This window comes from Nicotiana tabacum, chromosome 11 (assembly GCF_000715075.1).
Source record: "Nicotiana tabacum cultivar K326 chromosome 11, ASM71507v2, whole genome shotgun sequence".
NCBI lineage: Eukaryota > Viridiplantae > Streptophyta > Magnoliopsida > Solanales > Solanaceae > Nicotiana > Nicotiana tabacum.
The window spans coordinates 156,312,922-156,324,322 of NC_134090.1; the positions used below are offsets into that span (position 1 = coordinate 156,312,922).

Sequence of the window (11,401 nt, forward strand, 5' to 3'; positions counted from 1 at the left end):
ATTTAATTCTTCTAACGTCTTTATAAGTCAACAACTATGACCAAAATAAACTACAACTACCTTATTGTTTATTCTAACTATATTTTAAAGATTCTTCTTAAAAGTTTCATTGAGTAGACGAGTTTGATTGGAGTTGGACAAAGATATAATGTATTTTCCTCATGTGTAAGCTTGTTTAATACATTTAAAGATATTTCCTCAAAAATCTTAAAAGTTCTTGGATTACAAAATTTAAAGTTGTTCCAAACTAGGTAAGAATTACAAATTTTTTCAGCATTGTTTTTTTTTACATAGGAGTAGTGGAGAGGAGGATGAGAAAGAATGTGTTTATTTTGGAGAATCAGTTCGGATTCATACCGGGGCAGTCGACTACAGAAGCTATCCATGTTGTGAGGAGGTTGATGGAGCAGTATAGGGAGAGGAAGAAGGACTTGCACGTGGTATTCATTAGCCTAGAAAAAGCCTACGATAAAGTACTAGGGAGATTCTATGGAGATGTCTGGAGGGTAGCGGCATCCCGGTAGTGTACGTTAGAGGTGATTAAGGACATGCACGATGTAGCTAAGACTCAGGTAAGGACCGTGAGAGGAGATTCGAATTATTTCCCAGTGGTGATGGGGTTGCATCAGGGATCAACTCTAAACCCATTTTTATTTGCCCTTGCGATGGATGTGCTGACGCGACACATTCAACGGGAGGTGCCATGATTTATGTTATTTGCAAATGATATAATGCTGATTTGTCACACCCCGAACCTGGGCCTGGACGTAACACGACACCCGGTTCCTGACTACATATGAAAGAGCGAACCAACTAGCTGGCTGAATCAACATGTGATATTATAACATACTAAATGCGGAAGATAAACTAATACATGTTGATACACTAAAAGTATGAATGATATAAATCAAGTGCGGAAACACTAATATAAGTCTGAAATATATCTGTAGCAAACATTGCTTAACATGAAAAGCCTGCTATGTACTCTAGTCTATGAAGCCCTCTAATGAAGTATTATAAATACTCACTCTAAAGTACTAAAGACAATAGAGTAATGATAATGCCCCGAAAGAACTGTGGCTCACCAAATAGATGGTATGAGAATCCGAGCACTCTAAATCGTCCACCTATAAATCATTACCTGCATCGTGAGATGTACGCCTCGGGCGAAAGGGACGTCAGTACATTTGAATTGCACTGATATGTAAAACAACTGAAAGAAAGGACTATAAATGTTGAAACTAAAACTGAGCTGATAACTGAGAGCTGAGAACTGATAATTGATAACAACTGAAACTGAAACTGAAACCAAATGATAATTGATAACTGATAACTAAAATGATAACTGATAACAGAACAAAAGATGTAAGGCTATGAATACTCCCTCTTCTGAATGATGAACCACCTGTTTATCTAAACAAACTACAGCCTCGAGCCCAATATATATGTGCACAAGCTACAGCCTCAGGCCCAAGTATACGTATACATAACTACAGCCTCAGGACCAAAATGCATAAAACATAAACTACGACCTCGGGCCCAAACATGCATAAAGCATAAACTACAGCCTTGGGCTCAAACATGCATAAGCATAAACTACGACATCGAGCCCAAACATGCATAAAACATATACTACAGCCTCAGGCCCAAATACAAGTGATTAACATTCAGGAATTTAAATACTCCCTCTTATTTAGTTAGAAGCTTTCTTACCTGCCAATCTAAAATAGCTAATGGTACCTCTGCATAAGATAAGTCTTCAGCAATGTGAATATCCTCCATGGGTGTAATACGTGAAGGATCTCCAATGCACTTCCGCAACATAGATACATGAAACACAGGATGGACTGCTTCCAATTCTGAAGGCAAATCAAGCTCGTACGCCACCCTGCCAATCCTCCGAATAATCTTATACGGTCTAACATACCTGGGGCTGAGCTTCCCCTTCTTTCCAAATCGCATGACGCCATTCATAGGCGATACTTTCAGGAAAACCCAATCTTCTACATCAAACTCTAAGTCTCGTCGTCGAACATCTGCATAAGACTTCTGCCGACTTTGTGCTGTATGCAGCCGGTCTCTAATAAGTTTTACCTTTTCTATTGCTTGCTAGACTAAATTAGGACCTAGCAACTCTGCTTCCCCGACCTCGAACCAACCGATCAGCGACCTACACTTCCGCCCGTATAGTGCTTCTTAAGGGCCATCTGAATACTAGCTTGGAAGCTGTTATTATAAGCGAACTTAATAAGAGGTAGATAATCATCCCAACTTCCTTTAAAATCTTGCACGCAAGCATGTAACATATCCTCAACTGTCTGAATAGTATGCTCTACCTGTCCATTAGTTTGTGGATGAAAAGCGGTGCTAAGATTTACCTACGTGCCTAGACCCTTCTGAAAAGATTTCCAAAAATGTGTTGTAAATTGAGCCCCTTGATCAGAGATAATAGATAATTGTACTCCGTGAAGGAGAACAATCACTCGAATGTAAAGCTTGGCATAATCCTCGGCTGAATATGTCATCCTAACTGGCAGGAACTGAGCAGATTTTGTAAGCCTATCAATAATTACCCAAATAGAATCATACCTCTGTGGAGTGCAAGGCAAACTAGTGATGAAGTCCATATTTATCATGTCCTATTTCCATAATGGAAGTTCAATATATTGAGTTAGGCCTCCAGGCCTCTGATGTTCAGCTTTAACTTGCTGGCAGTTGGGACATTGGGCTACCATCTCCGCGATATCTCTTTTCATTCCATTCCACCAATAGATCTGTCGAAGTTCCCGATACATCTTTGTCGCTTCGGGGTGAACTGCATATCTAGAATAATGGGCCTCCAAAAGAATCTTGGCGCGGAGCTCTCCGACTATCGATACACATAAGCGGCCCTGGTATCTAAGGACTCCATCTCCAGTTAGCTCAAATAAAGGTTGTCGCTGCTGTAGAATACTTTCCCTCAGTTTTATAAGCTCAGGATCCTCGTGTTGTCGCTCTTTCTCTTCAGTAACAAACGAAGATTTTGCTGTATTCTGAACGAGAATGCGTCCACCCTCTGCGTCTACCAAACGCACCTTCAAACTAGCTAGCTGGCATAGATATTTGGTCATCTTGACCTTATCAGCTTCAACATGGCTTAGACTGCCCATGGACTTCCGGCTAAGGGCATCAACAACAATATTAGCTTTGCCGGGATGATATAAAATATCAACATCATAGTCCTTTAGTAATTCTAGCCATCTTCTTTGTCGTAGGTTCAGCTCCCTCTGTTTAAATAAATACTGAAGGCTCTGGTGGTCGGTGAAAACATCAATATGAACCCCATATAGATAATGCCGCCAAATCTTTAGGGCGAAGACAACTGCGGCTAACTCAAGATCGTGCGTATGATAATTCTGTTCATGTTTCCGCAATTGTCTGGAGGCGTACAGAATAACCTTACCATGCTACATAAGAACACAACTTAGGCCAATTCTCGAGGCATCACAATATACAACATAACCCTCGGTGCCATCCGAAAGAGTCAAGACAGGTGTCGTCGTAAGCCTTTTCTTTAGCTCCTGAAAACTTTGTTCATATGCCTCAGTCCACTGAAACTTAGCTCCCTTATGTGTCAGTTTCGTCAATGGTGTAGAGATTGAGGAAAATCCCTCCACAAACCTTCGGTAATATCCTGCCAAGCCTAAAACGCTACGAACCTCTATCGGATTCAAGGGCCTCGGCCAAGTCATCACAGCTTCAATCTTTTGGCCATCAACCTTGATACCATCACCGGTAATAACATGACCAAGAAAAGCTACATAAGTTAGCCAAAATTCACATTTAGAGAATTTAGCATATAACATGTAGTCCTAGAGAGTCTGCAATACAGCTCGCAAGTGTTCTGCATGCTCGGCTTCCGATCGTGAATATATCAGGATGTCGTCAATAAACACAATCACAAATTCATCCAAGAATGGTTTGAATACCCGGTTAATAAGATCCATAAAGGCTTCTGGGGCATTTGTAAGCCCGAAAGACATGACAAGGAATTCAAAATGGCCATACCTCGTCCTAAATGCTGTTTTTGGGATATCAATATCCCTGACTCATAGCTGATGATAACCGGATCGCAAGTCGATCTTCGAAAAGCATTTGGCACCTTGTAACTGGTCGAACAAGTCATCAATCCATGGAAGAGGATACTTATTCTTGATAATGACTTTATTTAGTTGTCTGTAGTCAATACACATCCGCAATGAGCCATTTTTCTTTCGAACAAAGAGCATCGGAGCACCCCATGGGGATGTACTTGGCCTAATGAAGCCTTTATCGAGCAAGTCCTTCAGTTGTTCCTTCAATTCCCTTAGCTCTGCAGGAGCCATTCTGTAGGGAGGAATGGATATAGGCTGCGTATCAAGAAGCAAATCTATAGCAAAATCGATTTCCCTTTCGGGAGGAATTCCTGGAAGCCCGTCAGGGAATACCGTCGGGAATTCATTCACAATAGGAACCGACTGAAGAGTCGCTGGCTCCTTATCTATATCCCTGACATGAACCAGATGGTATATACAGCCTTTAGCAATAAACTTCCGAGCCCTAAGATATGAAATAAACTTACCCTTGGGCGTGGTTGCATTACTTTTCCATTTAAGGACAGACTCACCAGGAAAATGAAATCGAACCACCTTTGCACGACAATCAATATTAACATAACAAGCTTCCAACCAATCCATACCCATAATGACATCGAAGTCTAGCATAACCAATTCAACTAAATCAACAGAGGTTGGACAGTCATTAATTAACATTGTACAACCTCGATAGACATGATTAGCTACAATAGAGTCGCCAACTGGCGTAGATATCTCAACTGACTGTGGCAACAACTCAAATCTCATGTCAAGCTTACCAGCAATAAATGGAGTAATATATGAAAATTTATAGCCGGGATTTATCAATGCATAAATGGCATGAGAATGTATTGTCAATATACCTGTGACAACATCTAGGGATGCCTCTAAATCCTGTCGGCCTGTGAGTGCATAAAAGCGATTCTGGCCACAACTAGAACCTGAGGTGTCTCCTCCACCTCTCCCCCTACCACGGCCCTGAGTACACTGTGGACCTGGTCAAGGAGCACGGACTGAGGGAGAAGAAGCTATTGTGGATCCTGAAGGCTGAGCTGGTGCACCTCTGCCTAACCCCGGGCACCGACTAATAAAATGTCATGTCTGCCCATAATGATAACATGAACTCGAACTCTGTCTACACTACCCGGTGTGCAACTTACCACACTGAGTACATAGAGGAGTAGGCTATCTCATTTGTGCGGAATGCTCCTGTCGAAGGCCCTCAGGCTGGCCTAAGCTCTACCCCGGTCCTGACTAAATATATCGATCAAACCGTTGGCCCTACATCTATGGTGGGAAACTACCTGCTGACCGAGGTGGATATCGATGGAGTGGGGGCCTAAAATCACCCAGTGTCTCCCTATAAGACCTCGTAGTACGAGCCTTCTTACTCTGCTCCATATCCCTATGAGTATCATGAATCCGACGAGAAAGGTCCTCTGTAGTCTGAGCGAAAGCCTGTATGTCGGAAATATCTACATCATCCGATAGGGATGCTACCCTACAATCTCTAATCAGATTATCCCCCAAACCATCCACATAATGATGAACTCTATCCCTCATGGTACGTACGATATCTGGTGCATACCTTGCCAAAGAATTAAACTTATGGCTATAATCCCTCACACTCATATCCCCCTGCTTCAGGTTAAGAAACTGGTCAAGATGAGCCTCCCGAACCTCCCGTGGCAAATAATGGGCTAAAAAAACCTTAGAGAAGTCCTCCCACTCTGCTGGAGGAGCATTAGGTCCTCTAGATCTCTCCGATGCCTCATACCATAGAACGACTACATCACGTAGTTGAAAAGAAGCCAACTCCACAGCCTCGGTGACGAAGGCATGCATCACCCTCAATACTTTATACAATTGGTCTATAAAGTCCTGGGGATCCTCAGTGGAACTGGATCCTGTAAATAATGGAGAGGCCAAGTGAATAAACTCTCGTACCGTCGAGCTTCCTGTCCAGTCTCTCCGGGAATCTTCTCCCGACTCTAGCTGTCGCTCATGAATAGAAACCATCCTAGTCAGCAACTGAACTGCCTCCCTCATCATCTGCTCCCCGGTCTCTGATGGGGGAACAACAGGTGCTGGAGGTCCTATGTCTCTAGCTACCTCAGGTACTAATGGAACTGGTGAGGTTGGGAGTACTGCATCTCCCTAGGCTCCAACAAGTGCTGGGGAAGCTGAAACTAGGGGTACTGGAGATTCACTATGTGCCTCTAAGGGAAATCTATCCCCCTGACCTGGTGGGGAATGACTGGTACCTTCCCCTGGATCCATACCTATCTCTCGATGTGCCATCTCCTGAGCGTAGGTAGCCTGTTAGATAAGAAACACAAAGCACGATTTAGATTTCATATGTTCTTATAACTTCGCTCTATAGCACGATTTATTAATTTAAAGAAATGTAACCATTCCTAAATGCCTCATAGCCTCCTGATTATAAGTGTGGTGCACAACACACCCATAAGCAAGACTCTACTAGACACGACTTGTGGACTCCCTGGGATACGACCTGCTGTGATACCAAGCTTGTCACGCCCCAAACTAGTGGAGGCACGACTGGCACTCGATACTGTATTTGATCGAGTTAGCCACTAGGAATACTAGCTAACTAAACTAGGGGCCCAACAGATCGGGTAGCACAACATCTGAAATACTAAGCCTGGACCATTAAGGTCATGACCTGAATAAAAATAAGCCATATAACCAAAGGTAGACGAGCCAAAATAATAAAGTACTAGCTGGCCGACGAGGCCGCGATTGGAGACATACATGCCGACACACATATATATACATGCCAAGCCTATAGGCTGGAGACTGAAAGCTGCAAAAAGAAACCCAAAATATTATGTCCACAATAGCCTCTAAGAGTGTCATAAGCACTGTCGAGATAAGGCCCCGAATATACCCAAACTGTACAACAAAAGTAACCATCTTATGAAAGCTCCAGGAAGAGGTGGAGCTTACCAACTCACAACTGAACCTCGAAAACCTAGCGGAGGGATCGATCAGAGTCCCTACCTGGACCTGCACGCATGAAACAAAAATGCAGTGTCCCCAGGCAACGGGACATCAGTACGAATAAAAATGTATTGGTATGTAAGGCAAAAAGTAGAATCATACATAGCTGATGTAAAAAAAAAGTAATAGAGATACCACGTGACACTGAAACTCTGATAGCCTCCATGGACGACATCCGACCTCATAGTAATCAAATATGCATGGTATGCTTGTGTAATCGTATGTCGTGAATACATATATATTGATGCAAATGCATGACATACCCAAGCAAATGCTAGCAATGGCGATCTCTTCCGGTAGCTAACCGGCATCATATTGCCAACCTGTGGCCATCTGTACAATATATATAGTTTTTCGGGCAAATAGGCCTCTTACCTCCGATTATAGCTCGAAGTCCATGCATAATATGCCATATATGATATGAACTTTGAATGCACATAATAGGAGATAACAAGAACTTAGCCAATCTTGGCTCATAGGTACTCTTATTCTCATAATCTCATAATCATCTTCGTATCGCATACAATTTTCTCGTGGAACCTCATATGTTTTCTTTTTCTTTTGAGTAAGCTTAAAAACTTAACTCGATTTTTAGAAAGATAACTTAACTCTAAAGATGTTTATAAAAAGCTTAAGGTGCTTCACTTAGTCCTTATACCTGATATCTTGATATTTAGTAAAAGAAAGTATTTCAAAAATCAAGTGTTTTAGTAATTTAAACATAAAAATTATATTTTAGATTTTTGGAAATCGACGTGTCACTTTAGAGATTTTAAGATACACTTTAACAAGGGAGAAAGACTGATCACAAATACTAAATGCCTTTATTTTCTAGTCACACAACCCAAAGACGAGTAAGAATTCACATATATGGACATATAGTTAAGAAAGCCGAACAAATGACATATATAGATGTCGAATACCCTATTTAACCGAACGAGTGGAATATCAACCTAATAGCATCATGAAAATACTTCAGCTACGATCCCAATGCCTTTCACAGAAGGTCTTTCTAGCAATAGAATAGTAAAATATCACATTTGACGTCTTAGAAATTTCCTAGAATTCGTGCTAAAAGGAAGGACAAAGTTTAGCCTTAACATACCTCTCCAACGAACGTCTGAATGCCTGTAGTTCCTTCACGAAAGTTATTCCTTACGTCCTAAGCTTCGAAAAAACTATATATATGCAGCTTATATGCACCTATAAATAGTTCATAATTGAGTTTAAATTTGCAGATTTGCTATATGACCCTAACTTGACGAAACGTCCGTAGAACTTTGTAAAAACAATCATAAAAGAGTCCCAAGATGATTACCTTGGAAAACCAAATATAAATCCTGAAGAACCAGCAAGAACAACAAATTTCTATCTTCCAATAATAGCTCCAAACACAGCTAATAGAAGGGGGAAATGATTGCAAAGCGTAAAGATTGCGTTTCTAGGCACGGGGGCAAACTTTAACGGTAGAAATCGTTAAAAACACACCTTAATCACTCAAGAACACCATGCAACCTTCTCTTCAGCTTTCTTTTTGTTTTCGGACGAAAATTAAATGTTTTTAGGTCTGAAAAGTCGAATTTGCCGACTTATACTACTTGTTTGACCCGACCCGGTCCGCGGCCCGATTTCAGCCTGGACAGTCCGTGGTAAAATAGTCATAACATTTTACTACGATGTCGGATTGATGTGAGGTATTTTTGGTTGCGAACTAGACTCGTAGACATTAGATTCGATAGGTTGTGGTCTCAAAACTCTTTATATATTGGGAGAAATGATCTGATACATTTGATCCAAAGTTTAGAAAATTTATTAGAGAAATTTTCGCTAACTTTTGCCGACCTTTATTTCGCAACTTGCTTGATTCCAAAACTTAACATGTGACCAGTGTGATATTATAATACCTCATAACACATTATTCTTATCATATTAAACACTCTTGGTCTTATCCCACATGTGTAAATTAACTTAAACCTTCTAAACGCGCGGGGTGCCACCCGAGCCATTTCTTTAACCACGAACCTTTGTTTAAGGGATTCCTTTGACCTACAGCTTTATTTTACTTCCTTGATATTACCACACATTTTCATTCTTATTCTCCCAATGTGTTATACCCAATCATATATACCTAATATAACCACGCCACGTTACGTAATATACGTAACAGAAAAAGAAAAAATATGGGGTCTCACAAATATGCATCCTAAGTACCAAATTTAATATTATTTATACTTATAAAAAAAATTATTTATATGCATATATTTATTATATTAACTTTATGGTTTTGATAATTACTTCATTTAAAATTTAATCTAATTGTCTAATTATACTAGTGCTACCAAATAATATACTTGTAATTATACTGTAATTACGTTATGACAAATAAATAGGTTTTCGTAATTACTACATTGTGTAATTACTATCCTAGTAATTACACCAATTCCAATAATCGGGTGGCCTTCCAAAGAGACCCTTAGTTTCAATAGGAGTAGTATAATAGGTTTGGGAATTAAGAATTTGAGTTTAATTACTTGTTAACCTGTAACGGCTTTCATAATTCCAAAGCCAAAGGAAAATTTAATGTTTTATTATTTTTAAACTTAATATATAAATATATTTTTCGCATGTAAGTTTATTTAGTACGGTTCGGTACTTTTCGGTTTATTTTCATAAAATAAAAGACCTACCCTAATTATCGGTATGGTTATAGATTTATATAAAAACCAATGGTTTTATTAAAAGAAACCTAAAAATCAATTCGATCGGTTTAATCGACTTTTAAATATCCATTGACACCCTTAATCAAACCCTCAACGAGATTATATAGAATTTTTTATTTTTTCTTTTTTTTACAGAAAAAGAAAGACACAATTTTGCGTACAAGTGAATAGAGAAGAAATCCCTAAAGCCCTTCCAAAACTCAGGACATCACTATAAGAGTGGAGTTGAGAATGTGTGCTCAAGCCAATTAATAGATCTGTTAATGAGGCACTCAAAAAATAATTGGGCTTTGGATTGGGTAGGGGCTGCACGAAGGCAACTCCTCACTACTACAAATTATCACATAGGTTCGACTATTTGGGTCGACCTTAGGCGGGCACCCATCCAAAGTGCAATGAAGGTCACCAGCGTAGGATATGGGCCTTTCTAATCACCCATTTACCCCGCCCAAGTAAGTATATTTTTTCTGTGGTCCTCTGTTATAATATATCCTCACAACTATTTTATCTTCTTCACTAAACGATGCGTGACAACTCCACAATTACTGCGTTATTCGACCTCTTCATAAACAGTATTCCAGACTTCAGACTATGCATCTTCCTTGTGAATCTTTTATTTGTATTAGAAGAAGAAATTAGTAAAAAAATCATGAATATTTCTCTATTGAATCTTTCCATAGTCATTAGTTGTCCTAATTCAGTTTCCGAACAGCAAATGTACCAAGAGATCATCTTCGTTCCAAGTAAAAAACATATGCCAACACTGATCTTGAGTGAAGTCTGCGCCTACATTTTGATTTTTCAAAGCAAACAAAGGTATAGCAAAAAAGATTGAAGGGTCTGTCAAACAACCATTAGACCATATCACCGCACCGAGGTTGGGGCTGACTTGGTTTTCTATCTCCTTAGAACTCAAGGATACAGTGGTACGAGCCTATAGAACAGATCCTGTTCAAGTAAGATCGTATCCATTCAGTGCATCGCTGATATATAAATATTTCTTTGCCTAGGTTGCTTGTCGATGTGGTACGTTGGACAAGAAAGTAAGGACTATTTAATTATTGTTATGAATAGCATTGTACTTAGAGTGAATGTCTAAGTCATTTCCCCCTATAAATAGAGGGGGTTTACCTCATTGTAAATCATCCCAAAAATTCAATAAGAATTACCTTGCTCTTTTCCTTGCAATATTATTCTTTTCCTTATTGTTTTATTTCACGTTATCAGCATGAGACTTTACCGTCTCAAGAAGCCCTTTGAGAAGATTAAGGTATAACTTTTCCCCTCTTTTAATTATAACTGATATTATGAAAAGAAAGTTCGTTGCTCTTGAAATTTCGGGTAAGAACTATATGACATGTGTGTTTGATGCTGAAATCCATTTAGATGCAACGGGTCTTGAAGACACCATTAAAGATAAAAATAAAGGATCTACCCAAGACTGCGCTAAGACCTTGATTTTCCTGTATCATCACCTTGATGAAGGGTTGAAAATAGAATATCTCACACTCAAAGATCCACTTGTTTTGTGGAATGGCTTAAAGG

General features: G+C 39.7%; 1 protein-coding gene, 1 non-coding gene and 1 pseudogene across 2 annotated transcripts; all 3 read right to left on the minus strand.

The window, feature by feature from the left end:
- Nucleotides 1-2,639: 2,639 nt before the first annotated feature.
- Nucleotides 2,640-3,149, minus strand: LOC107806940 (uncharacterized). The gene has a single exon (XM_016631215.2). The coding sequence runs from the start codon at nt 3,147-3,149 to the stop codon at nt 2,640-2,642; it is 510 nt and encodes a 169-aa protein (XP_016486701.2).
- A 7,006-nt stretch (nt 3,150-10,155) lies between these two features.
- LOC142166734 (U1 spliceosomal RNA) lies at nt 10,156-10,316 on the minus strand. Its single transcript, XR_012697119.1, has one exon. It is a non-coding gene; the product is annotated as a U1 spliceosomal RNA (small nuclear RNA).
- A 377-nt stretch (nt 10,317-10,693) lies between these two features.
- Nucleotides 10,694-10,822, minus strand: LOC142166730 (small nucleolar RNA U3; annotated as a pseudogene).
- Between the last annotated feature and the right edge of the window lie 579 nt (nt 10,823-11,401).